Source organism: Stegostoma tigrinum, chromosome 9 (genome assembly GCF_030684315.1).
Source record: "Stegostoma tigrinum isolate sSteTig4 chromosome 9, sSteTig4.hap1, whole genome shotgun sequence".
NCBI lineage: Eukaryota > Metazoa > Chordata > Chondrichthyes > Orectolobiformes > Stegostomatidae > Stegostoma > Stegostoma tigrinum.
In genome coordinates this window covers 40342842-40364186 of record NC_081362.1, presented here as the reverse complement: position 1 = coordinate 40364186, position 21345 = coordinate 40342842, and the positions used below count along the sequence as shown (strand labels likewise).

General features: G+C 41.3%; 1 protein-coding gene across 6 annotated transcripts in view; it reads right to left on the bottom strand.

Moving 5' to 3' along the window:
• The window catches only part of pde10a (phosphodiesterase 10A), a 479754-nt gene that overhangs the window by 65493 nt on the left and 392916 nt on the right, over nucleotides 1–21345 (bottom strand). For all 6 annotated transcript variants that reach the window (XR_009446146.1, XM_059648492.1, XM_059648495.1 and 3 more), the window contains 2 exons: nucleotides 17594–17677; nucleotides 16994–17144 (listed from right to left, as the gene is read on the bottom strand). Coding sequence is in view for 5 of the 6 variants with exons in the window: in XM_059648492.1 (XP_059504475.1) it covers nucleotides 16994–17144; nucleotides 17594–17677 (235 nt within the window). In the remaining variant the exon portion in view is untranslated. The remainder of the gene's footprint in view (nucleotides 1–16993; nucleotides 17145–17593; nucleotides 17678–21345) is intronic.

Sequence of the window (21345 nt, the reverse complement as noted above, 5' to 3'; positions counted from 1 at the left end):
TGCCTATCCTATCTTTGACAGGTCTAATTTAGCCTTTTCCCTATTTTGTTCCAGGATGTATTGTTCAAAGAAATTGTTCTAAACACACTCTGTGGACTTATCTTCCTGGTTACCTTTGTTGATTTTATGTCCAATTCATAGGAAGCTTAAAATTTGTCCTGCTTACTTCAGTAACTTTCTTTCAAACCCACAGAACAGCTACTGGTTGGGGGCGGGGCCTATAAACTATTCCACAAGCAACTTGGTTCTTTTGTTATTTCTTTTCTCCATTCAAATTGATTCTATATCATGCACCTTTGAACCAAGATAATCTCTTACTAATGTACTTAGTTCATTTTTTAAATAAAAGAGACCCAATACATTCTCCTTTCTTCTTGTCCTCCCAAAATGTCAAGTACCTTTGAATATTCAGATTCCAGCCTTGGTCACATTGTAGCCATTTTGTGATTGATATCAGATTGTAGTTATTTGTTTCTGCATGTGCTGTCAATTCATCCCTTTTGATTTAAATGCTCCCTGTATTCAGATTCACTGTCTTTAATTCTGTCCCTTTTCCTGGTCTTCTGCTCTCTAACAAGAACGATACAGTGCGAAAAGATGGACACGGCAAGATGAAATAAATGTAGGAAGGCCAACCAGAGCAAAAAAAAACAAAGTGAAAAGGGGTGGCACGGTGTCTCAGTGATTAGCACTGCTGCCTCGCAATGTCAGGGGCCCAGGTTTGATTCCACTCTCAGGTGAGTGTCCGTGCAAACTCCACACATTCTCCCTGTGTCTACACGGATTTCCTCCAGGGGCTCCAGTTTCCTCCCACAATCTAAAGATGCGCAGGTCTGGGTGGATTGGTCATGCTAAACTGCGCATAGTGCCCAGAGATATGTAGACTAGGTTGGATAGCCATGGGAAATGCAGGGTTATCTGCAGATTTCTGGCTGGGCACTTACTAAGTCACATGCTTTCTGCAAATGATTTATTTTTTCCCCCTTGTCCACTCACTTCTGCAGTTCCTCTGATGCTTTATATCAGTATCAGAACTTCCACTCTGTGGGCTCCAGTCACCGTCTCTTTATCATGGACATGCAATCCCTTATTATGTTTATCTCCCATCAGTTATGATCTCAGGGCCCTCCGTTTCTTCCTGAACCATCGCCACCAACCACCAGCCTCCTCCGCATGGCTGAGCTCGTCCTCACTCTGAACAACTTCATTTTAAATCCTCTCACTTCCTTCCGGTCAAAGGGGTGGCCATTGGCACTCACATCGGCCAGAGTTAAGCCTGTCTCCTTGTCAGGTATGTGGAACATTCCTTGCTCCAGTCTATTCCTGCACACTATCCACAATTCTTTCTCTGGTATATCGACGATATCATTGGTGCTGCTTCTGTCTCTGGTCTGGAATTGGAAAGGTTTATCAACTTCACTGGTCCACCTCTGATTCCTCTCTTCCCTTTCGCAACATCTCTTTCCATTTCTGGAGGTAGGGTGGCCACCAATTTACACTACAAACCCACCTCTCTCAGTTACCTTGACTGTACATCCTCACACCCTGCTTCCTGTAAAGATTCTGTTCCATTCTCCCAATTCCTCTGTCTCTGTTGCATCTGTTCCAATGATGCCACCTTCAACCAGGAAGCCTCTGAAATATCCACCTTCTTACTCAAATGAGGATTCCCCATCACCGTAGATGACAGAGACCTCAGTCGGGTCTGACAGATCTCCTGCATTTCAGCCCCTACCCCTTCCCTAACCTTCTACAACAGCAATAGAGTCCCCCTTTTTCCTCACCTATCATCTTACCAACATCCACTACCAGAGGATTATTAACTGCCACCTCCAGTGAGATGCCACCAACAGACACACATTCCCCTTCCTTCCCTTATCAGCCTTCTGCAAGGACCACTCCCTTAGGACACACCCTAGTCCATTCCTCCTTCATTCCCAAAATCCTGCCTCAGCCACATGGCACCTTCCCCAGCAACCGCAGAAGGTATAACACCTGTCCATTTACTTCCTCCCTCCTCAGTATCAAAGGGCCTGAATATACTTCTCAGGTGAAGCAGCACATAACCTGCACTCTACTCAATCCGGTTTATTGCAGTCTCCAGTGTTAGAGATTTCGGTCATGAAGTCTATTTAAAAAATAGGCTGTGGTCCCTATAAATAACTGCCTTTGCAGAATTGCTGGACATGTAAGATCAAAATTCTGCACCGCCAGACAAGATCAGTATTTCTTTCTTCACTATCATATTTCTGTTTGCATGCATTTAGTTTGTGTGAAAAATATCTGATTGGCTGTTCAATCTTTATCTTAACCTCCTATAAATAATTCAGTGCTGCTAAAATCATTCATGTTGGTAATATAGCTTTTAAGATCCATTATTTTATCCTTTCAGAAATCTTGTCTTTCTTTAAAGTTCATTAAGGGCCCACAGTCAACTTTCATTTTCATAGGTTCCTCTTGATCCTGTCTAATTCTACAGGTCTGTAGAATTAGTCAAGGCCATGTCTGGAAATCATCCAGGATGTTCCTCCCATGGTATCTGTTTCTTTTACTTCTCTGTTTATTGTTCCACAATCCTTGAAGAATCCAGTATTTTTGAACCAGCCATATTATTCCAAAGATAAAATTATTTCCTCATTTAAGAATTTCTTGCATGACTCTGACAGCCTACCCATTAACTAAATCACTCTTTAATCAAACTCTATGTAATGATTGGTTTGTAATCTCCAAGTACACCTCCAATTAATATTTTCACCCTCATTAACCACTCTGCAAAACTAACTGACATCAGCAACTGTAATGCTTCAGTGTGTCTCAATATCTTTTTTGGTTTATCTCCCTGATTTGAAGAATAAGATACCTACATTTGGAAAAAAAATATTCAGAACCTCTAGTTTCTGCTAGTCTTAATCAATAATTGAGGAAGTATTTTCTTGACTGGCCTGAGGACTCTCTTCTTTCCTAGTAGATTCAAAGGTAACATCCTTCACATGTACTGCTGCCGCAATTTTAATATCCATTTTCTTTCCTGATGCATCCTTTCCTAGTGATTTCTTTAATTGTTCCTACTACTGCAATCAGTCTTCCACCTAACTTCCAATAATTTGGCTAGTGTATCCAGTCTTATTAGAATCAAAATGTATCACAATTTTATATCATCTTAGGTCCTAGTCTTTCTCTTCTTATAAAAATTGCTTATGGAATATGGGCATTGCGTGCTAGGGGAGCATTTATTGCCCATCCCTAATTGTCTTGGGGAAGTTAGTAGTGAGCAGTCTTCTTGAATTGCTAGACTCTTTGAATCAGGACACAAACAATGCTGCTTTGCAGGGAGTTCCAGGATTTTGACCCAGCGACAATGAAGGAATAGTTCCATTTCAGTGTTGTGTATGGCTTGGAGAGGTGCTTGAGGTGGTGGGTTCCCATGCACTTGCTGACCTTGATCATCTAGGTGGTATATTAGATTAGATTAGATTAGATTCCCTACAGTGTGGAAACAGGCCCTTTGGCCCAACAAGTCCACACGGCCCCTTGGAGCATCCCACCCAGAACCACAACCCACACACTCCTGAACACTACAGGCAATTCAGCATGGCCGATCCACCTAGCCTGCACATCTTTGGACTGTGGGAGGAAACTGGAGTACCCAGAGGAAACCCACGCAGACATGGGGAGAATGTGCAAACTCCGCACAGACAGTTACCCAAGGCTGGAATCAAACCTGGGTGTCTGGCGCTGTGAGGTTGCAGTGCTAACCACTGAGCCACTGTGCCACCCCTAAGCCACTGTGCCGCCCCTGGTCTCAGGTTTGGAAAAGCTTGGGTGAGTTACTGAAGTACATCTTACAGATGGTATGCTGCTGCCACTGAGAGTCAGTGAAGGAAATAAATGCTGTAAGTGTTGGACAGGATGTCAGTCATCGGGCAGCTTTGTTATGGATGGTGTCAAACCTCTTTAGCTGCACTCATCTAGACCAGGTTATTCCATCACTCCTGCCTTGTGCCTTGCAGATGATGGACAGGCAGACATGTGGAAGACAAGAGGTGAGTTACTCATTACAGAACTCTAAGCTTTTGACCTGCTCTTGTAGTCACTCTATTTGAGAGGCTGGTCCAGTGAGGAATTCAATGATGGTAATGCCATTAACTGGTAAAAGAAAATGATCAATGTCTCTCACTGGAGACAGAAATTGCCAGTGATTTTTTGAGTCACAAGTGTTAGTAACCTCTTGGTAATCCAAATATATATGTTGTCCACATCTTACTTCATTTGGACACGGACTGCTTCAGTACCGGAGGAATTGGCAAAAGGGTGCTCATCATTGTGCAACCATCAGTGAATATTTCCAATTCTAATCTTGTGATGGAGGAAAAGTTATGGATGAAGCAGATGAAAATTGTTGGGCCAAGGGCATTACCATGTGGAACTCCTGCAGAGATGTCCTGGAGCTGAGATGACTGATCGTCATCATTCACCACGGTCTTTCCATGTGCCAGGTCTAACTAACAGGGAGCTTTTCCCCAACTTCCCAATAACTGCAGTTTAGCTAGGGCTCCTCTATGCTACATTTGATCAAATACTGCCTTGACGTCAAGAGTAGTCAATCTTGGATCACGTTTGGAGTTTAGTTCTTTTGTTCATGCTTGGACCAAGGTCAGAATCAAGTGGATAGAACTGAGGATGCTGTAAATCTGGAAGAAAAATAAAAACAAAAGTTGCTGGAAAAGCTCTGCAGTTCTGGCAGCATCTGTGATGGAAAGAACAGAATTAACCTTTTGGGTTCTGAGGAAGGGTCACCGATTCCGAAACATTAACTTTGTTTCTTCCTTCACGGATGCTGCCAGACCTGCTGAGCTTTTCCAGAACCAAGCAGTCCTGGTGGAACAGAAACTGAGTGCCAGTGAGCAGGTTATTCCTTTGCAAGTGCTTCTGTATAGAACTATTAACAAACCCATCGATAACTTTGTCGATGATTGACAGTAGACTGGTAGGGCAGTAGTAACTGATGTCCATATATTGTTCTTTAAAACTAATACCTTTTCATCCCCAGGTTTTATGTTCATTTTACTTGCACATTCCCATATGACCATTATCCTACATCTATATATTTGTGAGAGATACCATAGCTAACTGCCAGAACTGCTACTTTTGGGAACATTGATATCGATATCAGGTCATAAACAGTAGGAGCAGACACAGGCCATGTGACCCATCAAGTCTGCTCTGCCATTCAATGAGATCGTGGTTGATCTGATAATCATCATCTTCACTTTGCTGCCAGCCTTGAATGTACTTCATGATCCAATCCCCTGTAATAAAGAAATGGGCAGATCAACTCCCCACAGAGACAGGAAATTCCTCTGCATCTCTGTCTGAAATGGCGAATCCTTTATTCTGAGACTATCCTCTCTGCTCCTAGACTTTTCCATAAAGGGAAACAACCTCTCCGCATCTATCTCATCAAGTCCCTTAAGTATCTTGTATATTTCAATAAGATCTCCTCTTGTTCTTCTAAAATCCAAATAGTTACAGGCCCAACTTGCTCAATCTCTCTTCCTAAAGCAGTCCCTGCATACCCAGGATCAGCCTAGTGAATCGTACAGTCATAGAGGTCTCTAACACAAAAAAGGGTCCTTTAGCCTTCGAATTTTCAATAGTCAAAAACCACCCAGTTATTTGAATACCATTTTCCAGCACTCAGCCCAAAGCCTTGTACGATTTGGCATTGCACGTGCACATCTAAGGACTCCTTAAATGTTATGAGGGTTTTTGCCTCTATCACCCTGATAGACAGTGAGTTCTAGATACCGACCATTTCTAGGTGAAAAAATATTCTCCTCACATTCCCTCTCAATCTCCCGTCCCTCAGTTTAAAATCTCTCTGGTCATTGATCCCTCCACCAAGAGGAAAGGTTCCTTCCTTTCTACCCTACGTATGCACCTCAAAATTTTATACTTCCCGATCATGCTCCCCATTCACTCTCCTCTGCTCCAGTGAAAACAATCCCAGTCTATCCAATCTATCTTCGTAAGAAACTCTCCAGCCCAGGAAAAATCCTGGTGAATTCTGTACACACCATCTCTGGTGTTACTACATCCCCCCTATAATGCAGATCCCTGAACTGCACACAATACTCCAGTTATGGCCTAACAACGGTTTTGTACAGTTCTTGCAAAACCTCCTTGCTCTTAAACTCGGTGCCTTGACTAATCAAGACAAGGATCCTATATGTCTGCTTAACCACATTATCGACCTGATTGGCTATCTTAAGGAAGTGGTGGACATGGACACTGAGGTCCTTGGTGCTTCCCAGGATCCTACCATTTGTCAGGCATCTCCTTGACCATTTTTTTGAGCTGCCCTCGTGCTTCACCTCACTTTTCGAGACTGAATTCCATTTGCCACTGATCAGCCAATATATACCCAAGATAACACAGTGTGAAGCTGGATGAACACAGCAGGCCAAGCAGCATCTCAGGAGCACAAAAGCTGACGTATCAGGCCTAGACCCGTCATCAGAGCCTGAAGGAGGGTCTAGGCCTGAAACGTCAGCTTTTGTGCTCCCGAGATGCTGCTTGGCCTGCTGTGTTCATCCGGCTTCACACTTTATTATCTTGGATTCTCCAGCATCTGCAGTTCCCATTATCTGTGAGCCAATATATATCCTTGTGTAACCTAAAGCTGTTCTTCTCGCTATTTACAACACCATCAATATTTGTATCATCTGCAAACTTACTGATCAAGCCTCCTTCATTCAAACCTGCCATTTATACAAACAACAAATAGAAAGGAGCTTGACACTGATCTGTACCAAACTGCGCTAGGTGCAGACTTCCAGTCACAAAAACATTATCACCTTTTGCTTTCTGCCACTCATTTAAACTGCCCAATTTTCTTGGTTTCCATGGGCTGTTACATTCTCTATCGGTCTCCCAAGCCAGACCTTACTTCTCTTTACTGTCTCTAATTCCAGTATATCTTTCTTTGATAAGGGGAACAAAAACTGCTCATAGTTTTCCAGCTGGGATTCTGACTAGTGCCAGGATTTCCCTACATTTATACTCCAATCCCTTTGAAACAAAGGGTGACATCCATTTGCATTCCCCACTATCTGAATCTTTGTACTAGTTTTTTGTGATTTATACACAAGGACCTCAAATCTCTCAACACTCTAACTTTCTGCAGAGTCCTTCTTCAGGTAAATAATATTCAGCTCCTCTATTCTCCCTGTCAATGTGCATAACCTCATATTTTTCCACATTATATTCCATCCACCAAGTTTTTGCCCTCTCACTTAACCTCTTCAGATCCTTCTGTAGACTTTTTCAGCCACTCTCATGTACTCTGCTAGTTGTAGGCTGCTATCATAAAATTGCACTCTTATTCCAAATTCCTGAGTTCTAGTAGTTAGCCAATCCTCTGTCCATGCTAATATACTATTTCAACACCATGGACTCTAATTTTATTAAGTAGCCTGACATGTCTTCAGTTTCAAGCTTTATTTCAATACTATTTTGAAATTATTAGGTAGTCATGATTTCCCCCACAAGCATAACATTTCTTTCTTTAACTTCATTGATTGGAATGAGTAAGTTCATAACAGTTCTTTTTCTCTTCTAAATATGTCTGATTAATTTTCTTTAAGTTTGAATTGATTAGTTTCAGGGATAAATTCATATACAGTTTCAAAGTCCGCAGATTATTCTTCTGACAAACTAGTGTTCACATTCACAATGACACCTGTTAAAACATCCTGCAACATTAAAGGTCCAAACATCTTTGGCCACTTCCTCTTCCCAGTTACCTTTTATAATTACAGGAAATATCTTTCTCGCTTTTGTAAATTTAGGCATTAACCATAGACTACTTGTTAAATTATATCCCTCTGAATCAGAATCATCTTCTGAGCTACTACTTCTTTATTCACCTCTACTTTAATCTTGTGTCTTGCTTCTAGTCGTGTTACTTATGTTCACTCTCTCTTTGAAGATCCAACTTTTTAAATCCAATTCTTTCAATTTCTCTATCTCATTTTCTAACTTAAGCTTTCTTATTTTCAAGTTCTCTTTTTCTATCTCTTTCTCCCTTTTCCATTGGTTTCCATCCTTTTCTCTTCTCATCTTTCTCATTTCTTTCCCTCCTGTAAACCAAGTTTTTTCATGTCTAGTTGAATCTTAGATTATTCTAGAAGTGACACATCAATTTCAGATTTCCCTCCTTAAGACCAAATAGTCACCAATTACTTTTAAGCATTGCATTCTATGATATCCTGCGCTTTTTCTGCCAATTTGTGTGTTAACATACAGTGTTAGTAAAAGATTTCAAATAATTCATTGTTCTATCTTCAACTTTGAAAAGTCTAAGCAACATTCCAATCCATTTTAACATTCCAATCTGTGTAATATGGCTCACCACAACACTACTGTTTATGTCCAGTAGCTCTATATACACATTTTGTTAAAAATGCATTATTCTCTCAACTTTAATCCATTACTGTTTTTCGAGGATATTCAATTTGTTATGATCCCAGCTGATGATAATACTGGAAAAGTCAATTCCCAGAATGAAACCTGGCTAGATCATGTTTTCTTTTTGCAGTTGATAGTTGGTCATTGAACTGTTCACAGGAGGTTGCTAAGATTTGCTTTTTAAAACATGACAGCATTTGTTTATTACATGGAAGGATAAAAACCTACGGATTTACCCAAGTCATTTTGAAAAGAATTAACATATGTCACAAATACAAAGGTTCAACTTTCTCTCAGCAATATCCTTCTCAGATATTCAGTCCAAGAGAAATATCGCTCCTGTCTTAACTCTTTCATTTATTACTTGATTGACTCTTGGTAATTTTTCTTCTTGAGATACTGAAACAGTTTTAAAACTTCTTTTCTGTTATAGTGGCCTAAACCTCATTTCAGTGCTGAAGCCTTCTACACAAACTCACGGTTTGGAGACTTCACAAACTAAATAAAAACTTCTGCCATGGTGAAACAGTTCTAACAACTCAAACTTGATTTGACAGCTAGGGTGAGACTATTCTTCCATTAGCACAAAACTGAAACCTGTTAAGTCTAAACTGAACACAAACTGAATTACCAGTGGCATCATTTGTTTATCTGTTTGTCATGAACCGTGCAGTATGAACACTTCATTAATTAACACTAATGATATTTGGCTGGGCACTTACTGTTGTTTGTTTTGGAAATTATGTATTTTGGTCACTTTTCCAAATGACTTCCTGATGTCTTAAATAAAACTTACCATCACAGAATAGAAACCAGAGAACATCTGCCTCTCCTTTAGAAGTCTAAATACCTAAGTGGTAATTCTATATATTTGACATCTTAATCCTACAGCGCAGCAAATGCAACAGAAGCATGTTAAAAAGAAAATGTAGTGGAGAATTCTTCTTAGTTACTGGTTACAGGAGTTAAAATTACAAATGCAAAAGGAATAATAAATGTGGAATGACACAAAAACCATGTAAATATACAGCAGTTCATGAAAGGCCTGCTTCTTATGGGAACTAAGACTGTCAAAACTCACTCAGGTAGTGCAGTTATTGTTCCTGGACTCATCACAAATTTAAAAATCTTAAAGTACGTGAAGTGTCTAATTTACCTAAACCATGGACAGATCCATGCCAAAAGGAAACAGGGACCAAGTTTCTGTACTCAACAGGAAGCATTATTTAATAGAAATAGACTGTAGCCACATATAAACAACTATGAACTGCTGATATATAGCTGTACTAGTTAAAAATTAATCCCGTTCTAAAGCCCTCTGCACACACTTACAGACAAATGAAAAAAACATTGACATTATGAGTGGAGTGATAAAAAGAAGCTGGGAAAGCAGTTCAATGGCCACAATCCACAGGGTTTTTTGAGGTGATCCCTTTTGCTTGCTTGGATTTTGTTCTTTAACCTTTCTGCTGGTTCTTTTCACTGTTTTGTGGGAGACGGAAGCGATTTGTACATGAACTGCAATGTCTCTTAGTTACTAGTGAAAGGCAACAGCCTACAGCAACTGGTAAGGGAAAATAAACTGTCTCTCTTTAGCCTTTAAATACTTTACTGAAGACATACATCCACCTCTTCCAGCAGCCTCTAGGCTTCTGCCACTACCATGCTTATCCGAAAGCTGCTCAGCCTGTCAGGAGCCAGACAGTTGTTGTTAGGCTTGATTATCTTTGTCATACAATTGGTTGCATCTTCATAAACCAATCAGCAACATCTGGCTGGCAGAATCACACTTCCCTGCTGCCAGACCATCTCTTAACAACTTCCCTAGATTGCATGAACAAAGCAGCAGTATAAACATAACTTACAATGAGCTTCAGTGAGTTTATTTTTAAAAATGCAGCAATCTTTTCCACAAATCTTTGTTGTAAAACGGTCCATTTTTCAATTCAATCCACAATCAAGAATACAGAAAAATAAAATGAAATGGTCTTTATAAGTCAGAAGTGACAGTAGCAGGTTCAAATAAACATCAAAATAATGGGCATGAAACACCAAGTTGTGAGTTGATATCCTGTGTTTTGTAAACCTAAGAGAGGAATTGAGTGGTCGAGTAGTAATGAAAAACTGGTCTTGAAGTGTTAAAGCATGAAGTTGTTATAAATTAGCAGAAGTATTTTTGTGGATCTTGTAACTTGAGGTTGGGTGGAAGGAGAGAAGCCGCCAATTTGTAAAAGTACTGAGGTGGCAGTCCTGCTTATTTGTAGCACACGATATGATTCTGAGAATTAGCAACATTTGAACTGTTCATCTTGAGGGATAAGTCCTAATGGTCCAGATTTTTTGATTTCTGGATGGTTAGAGACTGATACTTAATCTGAAAAATGCATGAACTCACCACATTGCCACTTTCGAAAAGCAATTAACTAACATCTGGAAACCTCCAAAAACACTCTCCAACTCTGACTGATTTAGAAGGTTCAGTGAGTGCTGACTTGCACGAACACCTGAAAAACCAGCAAAAGACAAACATTTGGCCCCAGATATCTGCTCGGTCATTCATTAAGATCATGGCCGATCCATTTCGTTTTCAAAGTCCACGCTCACATCATGATAAACCTTGATTCCCATGTCTAAAATGAACATGACCACCCGACTTCAAAATATTTAATAACTCCCATTTACTACCTCTAAGGAACAGAATAAGGAGGTCATACAACCATGGCTTACTTACATTAATAGATAGCCAGGAAATGACAAGTGCAATTAGGAACTGCTTAAATTACTGGTAAAGTGCAACGCTGACCTTCCAAACACACCTAGTGCCCCCACATATCCCAATTCCAACTGCTGCCCATGGATATCGAATGAGCCTACTCTCTGTACCTGCAGACATCCGCACAGTCAATCTCAGCATCTGAACCCCTCGCCTCCTGAAATGGACATCCACCTCCCCAGCCACCATCCAACCCAACAGCTAATACTCGAAGACTAAACACCTTCCGACAACCACCTGTCACCCCAAACTCGAATGACCCATCTGCCACTTGTATCCCCTCCCACAAACCTGCCAGCATATCCCTCAGCCACCTGATACTCTCTTATCTACCCACCTGCTATAATTCCTATCAGCAGTGCCCCTAGCATCCTACTGTCTCACATACTTAGCATCTCACTCCCTAATGCATCTCTGACTCTACTTTCTTATTTACCCATTTCCCTCACTTATTTACTTAATGCATTTAATTTCTCCAGACAATTAGGAATCATTAAACTTTACTTCCCATAATATAACAGTTGTTGCGAGAAAGAGGGGCGATGATCTACTCAATGCAGCTGCTTTGTTTACTGGGCTGTTTCTGTTGTCATGGATCCTGCATTGGAAGTAAAGCCAGAAAATTCTTGGAAAGGTAAGTGATTGGAAATAGGATTCTGATCCAGAGTGGAAGATTTGGGCCAATATGTTGGTGTACAGTATTGGTATTTATGGATCTGAGGGGTACTAATGGAATGAGCCTGGAATTTGGAACAACTTGACAAGAAACGCTGGGCTGAGAGAGATTTAGGACAGACTCTAGGGCATTTTTGTTGTTGGCTAATCTGGAAATTTATTGACTAGCTTTGCAAAGTGGATGTGGATGCAGGAAATCTGGAATAAAAACAAAAAACACCAGAAATTAATCAGATCAGACAACAACTGTACATAAAGAGATTAACAGTTGAGGGGTAAGTATTTTTCACCAGAACCAGTTTCTCTCTCCACACTTACTGTCAGACCTGCTGGCCTTTTGTATCTATAGTTTTTAATGTTGATTTAGAATCTTGCTCATTGGTATTGTGGCCCCGTAACATATGAACTATAGCCTCCAGTAATGCAGAATCTGGGAGGTCTCCATAACATAACATTCAGCCACAATCTCTCCTAACTGCTGCCAGACATAAGGGGGAAGAACAAGTTTTAACCTAACTTTTCAAAACAAAAAAGAAAGAACTGTGGATGCTGTAAATCAGGAACAAAAACCAGAGTCGATGGAAAAGCTCAGCAGTTCTAGCAGCATCTGCAAAGAAAAATCAGAGTTAATGTTTCAGGTCCGGTGACACTTCCTCAGAATCGGTTCTGAGGGGTCACTGGAACCAAAATATTAACTCTGATTTTTTTTTTCCACAGATGTTGCCAAACCAGCTGAGCGTTTCTAGCAACTTCTATTTTTAACCTAACTTGCCTGTCAGGAAACAGGTGTGATTGGATGGAATAAAACAGTGATTTTACATTCCGATATTATTCTCTATAAATTTAAATGGCAATTAAAACTCAGTAGGCATTAAAATCACTGTTGAGCTCGTTCCTGTTAGTTTCCTTGAATAAAAGAAAACCACCGCAGATGTTGAAAATCTGAAACTAACACAGAGTGTGCTGGAGAAGGTCAGCAAGTCTGGCAGTTCTGAAAAAGAGTCAAAATGGACTGAGACCATGAACTCTGTTTCTCTCTGTATAGATACTGCCAGACCTGCTGAATTTTTCCAGCATTCCCTGCACCTATTCCTGATTGACTTGACCTGACAAAAGGTCTCCCGAAAGAATCACCCAGAAAGCCAAATTCCAAACTGCTGCTGCCCATGCTGTCAAATCCTCTCCCTGCAATCTTGCCATATGCTGTAATCATGCCTGCATTGTTTTCAAAGCCTCTCACATCTTCTATAAACATAGTCTCCATCTTCCCTACTTATAAAAAGTTTCCTCAAATGTGTTAGACATTGGTTCTTAATGCAAATATGATAGTCAAAGAGATGAAACATAAATGTGCAAATTTGAGCATCCCCTCTCAGCACTCTCCTCAAGGTCACTCATCTTACAGCTTTTGTAAGATATCAGAGACACTCAATTTGCCTCTATGAGTGGAATGAAAATGGAACCAAGTGACCAAGCTACTTGTTCAAAATTTTGACTTTTAAGTCATCTTAATAACATTTTGTGGCAAACAAAATTTCACACAGAGACAGAAGTTACTTCACCTTCAAAGACAAGAGGAGGATTTTCAAATCAATGCTATTGTAAAGCTAGAAACAACACACACTACTGACGGAAATTAAAATAAGGCCTGGTTAATAGGAATGGAAAACCACATAATTGATCAAATTCAATTTATTTAATCTAAGGAACAGTTTGCAAACTTTATCCTGAGATAGTTTACATGAAACTCCTTGATTACCTAATCTTACAAATTCCATTAAAAACCGAAAGAACTGTGGATGCTGTAAATCAGAAACAAAAATAAATTTGCTGGCAAAGCTCAGCAGGTCTGGCAGCATCTGTGAAGGAAAAAACAGAGTTCACATTTTGGGTCCGGTGTCCCAAGTTCTGAGGAAGGGTCATCAGGCCTGAAATGTTAACTCTTTTTTCCTTCACAGATGCAGCCAGACCTGCTGAGCTTTTCTAGAAAATTAGTTTTTGTTACAAATTCCATTGTTCAATTCTAAATTGTTATTTCCATGGTCTTGCAAAGGAATCATTGTGTGCCTTGAATAAAACTTACAGAGTCATAGTGTTGTACAGCACAGAAAGAGACCCTTCAATCCAATTCATCTGCACTGACTAGATACACTAAAATAATCCAATCCCATTTGCCTGCATTTGGCCCATACACCACTAAACATCTTCTATTCATGTACCCATCCAGATGCCTTTTAAATGTTGTAATCGTACCAGCCTTCGCCACTTCTACCAGCACATCAACATATACACACACCAGCCACTGTGTGAAAAAGTTATTCTGAAGGTGCCTTTTAAATCCTTCTCCTCTCACTTTAAACCTATGCCCTGCAGTTTTGGACTCCCCTATCCTTGGAAACGACCTTGGCTATCCATTGTACATCATGCCCCTTATGATTTTATAAACCTCTATAAGGTCACCCCTCAGCATCCGACACTCCAGGGAAAATAGCCCCAGCCTAATCAGCCTCTTCCTAAAGCTCAAATCCTCCAATGCTGGCAACATCCTTGTAAATCTTTTCTGCACACTTTCAAGTTTTGCAACACCTTTCCTATAGCAGGGAGACCAGAACTGAACACAACATTCCAAAAGTTACCTAGCTCATGTTCTGTAGATGCAACATTCCTATATTTAATGCATTGACAATGAAGGCAGGTGTACCAATGCCTTCTTCACTACCCCATCTACCCACGAATCCACTTTCAAGGAACTATGAATGTGCATTCCTAAGGTTCTTTGTTTGGCAATACCCCCCAAGACCCTACCATTAACTGTACAAGTCTTGCCGTGATTTGCCTTATCAAAATGCAACACCACACATTTATCTAAATCAAACTCCATCTGCCACTCGTTGGCCCATCAGCCAATTTGAATGAGGTGCCACTGTAGTCGAAATAGCCTTCACTGTCCACCACATAACCGATTTGCATGTCATCTGCAAACTTACTAACCATACCTCCTATATTCACACGCAACTCAATGACAAAAGACTGAATGTGTTATGGTCCTTCTTATTTTCATTAACCGCGTGATAATACGCCCAGCCATTTTTAAGGACTGGAGCAGCTCACCACACAATGGGCAGGCAATAAATGCTGGTCCAGTCAGTGGCCCCAAGTCCCATGAAAAAAGCAAAAAATATCAATAATTGCTTATGAAACAAAAGAACTGTGGATGCTGGAAATTAAAACAAAATCAGAAATTGCTGTTAAAACTCTGCAGATCTGGATGTATATGTGGAGAGAAAACAGAGTTAACATTTTGGGTCGAGTGACCCTACTTCAGAAGTTCGGAAGAAAGTCACCAAAACTGAAACATTAATTTTGGAGAAATAGCAAAATTAATGTTTCAGTTTTGGTGACACTTCTTCACATATGCTGCCAGATCTGCTGAGTTTTTGTTTAGCAATTTCTGATTTTGTAATCAATAATTGCTTTCTTGGAGAGTCTTCCAAATTTCCACCACTTCTGAAGGGAGGAAAGGAAACATCTTTTCTTTTCCTCACCTTCCACCTTCATTAATGATTGTTAACTTTAAAATTGTGACCTCTGTTCATTAAGTCAATCATGTCTCTCAGCGTTTTAAAAGACCCAGAAAGACATTTAAAGAACAACCTGGGCCAAAATAAAATTGCATTGGTGGAATTGTAAATCAGATGTTCCTCCATTATCACATTTCATTCTACATTGTGGCAAACAGAATATTCTTGTGAACTCTGTCAATATTATAAAATTCAAAGACAAAAACAGACCATTCATTAACGTCTATCCCTCAGGATTTCTTCTACATACGTACGAAACTTACACAGCTCAACTGCATGTATGGTGTTTTGCCGTTTTTATTTCATGGCTATTAATTTTGCCATGGTTTGCAATCATGTATCCTCTAGTTGCAGGCAGGTTTCCATATGTTACGGTCCCAGCTGATGGTAATACTGGACAAGTCAGATTCTAATGTGAGACCTTATTTTCGTTTTTGTTTACCATGATCGTCAGTGACCAGACATATTCACAAGAGGCTGTCAATATACACTTATCAAAGGAACATGAATATTCATTACACAAAAGAAAAACAGAAAATATATTGTGCTATACAAGAGCTGGCTGAAAGGCTACAATTATAAATTTCAAAATTAAAGGTTCAACCTTTAGTCTCAATTACAAACTTATAGAAACACAAATCTCAGTTGAACCTGACTCCACTTTAAAATTCCTAATTCAGTTGGCTTAACCACATTGGCTCATTTTTACTGACTTCCAACTACTTTCAGGATAAACACTTGGGTTTTCTATACACTCCGTTTCCAGCAATTTTCTGGCCAGTCTTCTCACTAGCTTAGCATGTCATCCTCCACTATCTAGCATTCACAGGCTCACTGTATTTCTTTCTTAGCTACATTTCCACAAACTTTTCAGTTTTTCCTCCAACTTTGGCTGTTTTTGCAGGTTACTAAACTAATAGCACCTTTTCTTTCACTCTGACTGAAACTGCACTTATTGCATGCCACTGGATGGTCCTATCCTTCTCTCATACAAGACTCCTGACGCTAGGTAACAGGTGTTTATCCTTTTCTCTCCTTTTTTTCTCATGCACAAACTGTTAACCTTAAGCTCTACTCTAATGTAAACCTTTAGTATAATTGCATGAATCAACAATCTTGAGGCATCTCTTCACCACTGACAAAACAATTATAAACAAACTAAAACATGTCTTCCTCTCTCAACACACGATAAAAAATAAATCAAACTTAAAATTATACATAGTTCTTCCACTTTATTGTTTGGAAATGTGAGTTTTAATGTACCATGAATTGTCTTCACACATACAATTGGGATATTAATAGAAGAGTAATGGATTCATAATTCACGTAGATATTTCCTATTCATCCAAAATATTCCACTTCATGGACATGTTTTTTTAAGCACAGGGTGTTATTTGGCTGGTACTATGATTTGCCTTTAAAATTCAAACATGTGAATAAATGCCCTCGATGGGTGCATGTCCAGGGCAATTGCACAAACACTTCATTCACCTACCTCTAGTTGTGAGAATGTCCCATGAACCTTTTGCAGGATATTATACATGCAATGTGCCACATTGACTGCATGCTTCCAGTTGTGGTAGGGCACACGGCGGTAGTTTTTCTTTACTGACATAGTGAAGCGACACAGTTTCTCCATATCAAAGCTAGACAGATAAGAAGGCAGAAGCAAAAAGACAGCAACTAAATAAAGATCAGAATTGTCAATGATCCAAAATACCAAAGAGTTAAGATTATCCTTTTGTAATTTGTTAGTATTCTAAATTATATGTCCTTTAACGGGTTATATTGAAGAATTAATTTTCTATGAAACCTAAGGCAACTTTCACATGGGAAATTCATAGGCATCTAAGGATGCTACCAACTGTGGTGCCATGGAAGTGGATAACTGGGGCTTAATAATATAACATAATGAGTCAAGTACAACACAACTTCAGCAACTGCCCTACTGGCGAATTAAACTGAAGACACTTACCCAAAACTTCCATCAAAACTTATACAATTTTAAGACAAAATTGTCACTACCAAAATGGAATACAGATTTCATCTCCATTGTGACTTGTCATTTAAAAACGGATCTTTTTACTTTCTGTACCTGTTTTTTCCACAGCTGCTGTAAATCATATAAACAAAAATTGTTGGCCAGAGATCCTCATACGGGGTGATATCAAAGTGGAACCTGAGATGAAATTATATAAAATGGAATGTTAGTGCAATATATTGGAATTTCCTTGGTAATCAACAATATTTATAAATATTTGTCAAATGTGAATAAGTGAATCAGGAGGGGAAGGCTATGCAGCACCTTCAGTCTGCTTCATCATTCAGTAAGGTCATGACAGTTCTGAATATAAACTTAAATCCATGTTTCTGTCCATCCTGCTATCATAGAGGGAAAAAAAAAGATGCGGGAGTAGGCCTTTTAGCCCTTTGAGCCTGCACCACCATTCAATATGATCATGGTTGATAATGCAATTTCAGCTTCCCACTCCCAATTTCTCCCCATACCCCTTGATTCCTGTAGCTGCAAGGGCCACGTTCAGGTCCCTCTTCAATCCCTTGATTAATAAGATTGAACTTATCTATGCTTAAAAATATTCAAATGCTTCAACCACTGTTCAGGGAGAAAATTTCAGACTCATAACACCCAGACCGCTGCAATCTCTCACTATTTGGATAATATAACAAAATGTGAGGCTGGATGAACACAGCAGGCCAAGCAGCATCTCAGGAGCACAAAAGCTGACGTTTTGGGCCTGGACCCTTCATCAGAGAGGGGGATGGGGGGAGGGTTCTGGAATAAATAGGGAGAGAGGGGGAGGCGGACCGAAGATGGAGAGAAAAGAAGATAGGTGGAGAGAGTATAGGTGGGGAGTTAGGGAGGGGATAGGTCAGTCCAGGGAAGACGGACAGGTCAAGGAGGTGGGATGAGGTTAGTAGGTAGATGGGGGTGCGGCTTGGGGTGGGAGGAAGGGATGGGTGAGAGGAAGAACAGGTTAGGGAGGCGGAGACAGGTTGGACTGGTTTTGGGATGCAGTGGGTGGAGTGGAGGAGCTGGGCTGGTTGTGTGGTGCAGTGGGGGGAGGGAACGAACTGGGCTGGTTTGGGGATGCAGTTGGGGAAGGGGAGATTTTGAAACTGGTGAAGTCCACATTGATACCATTAGGCTGCAGGGTTCCCAGGCGGAATATGAGTTGCTGTTCCTGCAACCTTCGGGTGGCATCATTGTGGCAGTGCAGGAGGCCCATGATGGACATGTCATCTAAAGAATGGGAGGGGGAGTGGAAATGGTTTGCGACTGGGAGGTGCAGTAGTTTGTTGCGAACTGAGCGGAGGTGTTCTGCAAAGCGGTCTCCAAGCCTCCGCTTGGTTTCCCCAATGTAGAGGAAGCCACACCGGGTACAGTGGATGCAGTATACCACATTGGCAGATGTGCAGGTGAACCTCTGCTTAATGTGGAATGTCATCTTGGGGCCTGGGATAGGGGTCAGGGGGAAGGTGTGGGGGCAAGTGTAGCATTTCCTGCGGTTGCAGGGGAAGGTGCCGGGTGTGGTGGGGTTGGAGGGCAGTGTGGAGCGAACAAGGGCGTCACGGAGAGAGTGGTCTCTCCGGAAAGCAGACAAGGGTGGGGATGGAAAAATGGCTTGGGTGGTGGGGTTGGATTGTAGATGGCGGAAGTGTTGGAGGATGATGCGTTGTATCCGGATGTTAGTGGAGTGGTGTGTGAGATCGAGGGGGTTCCTCTTAGGGCGGTTGTGGCGGGGGCGGGGTGTGAGAGTTCCGCAACACGTCTCTCACACCACGCCCCCGCCACAACCGCCCAAAGAGGATCCCCCTTATTCTCACACACCACCCCACCAACCTCAGGATACACCGCATCATCCTCCGACACTTCCGCCATCTACAATCCGACCCCACCACCCAAGACATTTTTCCATCCCCACCCCTGTCTGCTTTCCGGAGAGACCACTCTCTCTGTGACTCCCTTGTTCGCTCCACACTGCCCTCCAACCCCACCATACCCGGCACCTTCCCCTGCAACCGCAGGAAATGCTACACTTGCCCCCACACCTCCCCCCTCACCCCTATCCCAGGCCCCAAGATGACATTCCACATTAAGCAGAGGTTCACCTGCACATCTGCCAATGTGGTATACTGCATCCACTGTACCCGGTGTGGCTTCCTCTACATTGGGGAAACCAAGCGGAGGCTTGGAGACCGCTTTGCAGAACACCTCCGCTCAATTCGCAACAAACTACTGCACCTCCCAGTCGCAAACCATTTCCACTCCCCCTCCCATTCTTTAGATGACATGTCCGTCATGGGCCTCCTGCACTGCCACAATGATGCCACCCGAAGGTTGCAGGAACAGCGACTCATATTCCGCCTGGGAACCCTGCAGCCTAATGGTATCAATGTGGACTTCACCAGTTTGAAAATCTCCCCTTCCCCAACTGCATCCCTAAACCAGCCCAGTTCGTTCCCTCCCCCCAATGCACCACACAACCAGCCCAGCTCCTCCACTCCACCCACTGCATCCCAAAACCAGTCCAACCTGTCTCCGCCTCCCTAACCTGTTCTTCCTCTCACCCATCCCTTCCTCCCACCCCAAGCCGCACCCCCAGCTACCTACTAACCTCATCCCACCTCCTTGACCTGTCCGTCTTCCCTGGACTGACCTATCCCCTCCCTAACTCCCCACCTATACTCTCTCCACCTATCTTCTTTTCTCTCCATCTTCGGTCCGCCTCCCCCTCTCTCCCTATTTATTCCAGAACCCTCACCCCATCCCCCTCTCTGATGAAGGGTCTAGGCCCGAAACGTCAGCTTTTGTGCTCCTGAGACGCTGCTTGGCCTGCTGTGTTCATCCAGCCTCACATTTTGTTGTCTTGGATTCTCCAGCATCTGCAGTTCCCATTATCTCTGATTTAGATAATATGCTTGATTTTTATTCTTCCTGCCAAAATGGGCAACTTCACATTTTCCAACACTATAATCCCTTTGCCACATATTTGTCAATTCACTTGACCTAGCTTGTGTCCCCTTTGCAATTTACTCTCTTATCTACCTTTGTGCTGTTAGAATATTTAGTAAACATACCTGCCACCCTTTCAGTGAAGTCGCTTATATAAATTATAAATCGTTGAGGCCCCGGCATTGATTCCTGTGGCACACCATTGATTACATTTTGTCAACCTAAAAAAAGACCCATTTGTGCTCCTAAGATGCTGTTTGGCCCGCTGAGTTGATCCACCTCCACACTTTGTTCTCTTTTTTACATACACTTCCTGCTTCTTCTAAGCAAGCCAATCTTTTATTCGTGCTTTATACACCAATCCCCTAAATCATAAGCTTTTGTTTTTTTCAATAACCTTAAATGTGGTACCTTATCAAATGCCTCGGAAAAGCTATACAGTACATTCACGGCACATGATTACCTTCAAATTATCTAGGTGCCCTGCCATAACTTCTTTCATAATAGCTTCTAACAGTTTCATGGCGGCAGATGTTAAGGTAAGTGGACTGTCATTTCCGGCTTTCCATCTCTCTTCCTTTTGAATAAGAGTTATATTTGTAATATTCTAATCTGATGGGACCATTCCCAAATTAAAGAATTTTTCAAAAATTAAAATCAAAATTCAGTGCATCAACTATTTCACTAGCTACATCCTTTAGATTCTAGGGCACTTGTAAGTCTGCTGCTCCAACAACTTTTCAGTACAACTTCTCTGCTGATTATGATTTTAGTACTGTAAAACAACAATGATCACTCACTATTTTGCCTGATTCTCTGTACGACTCATCCCAAATGTCCCAGCCCAATGAGACATCAACATGGTTATTAAA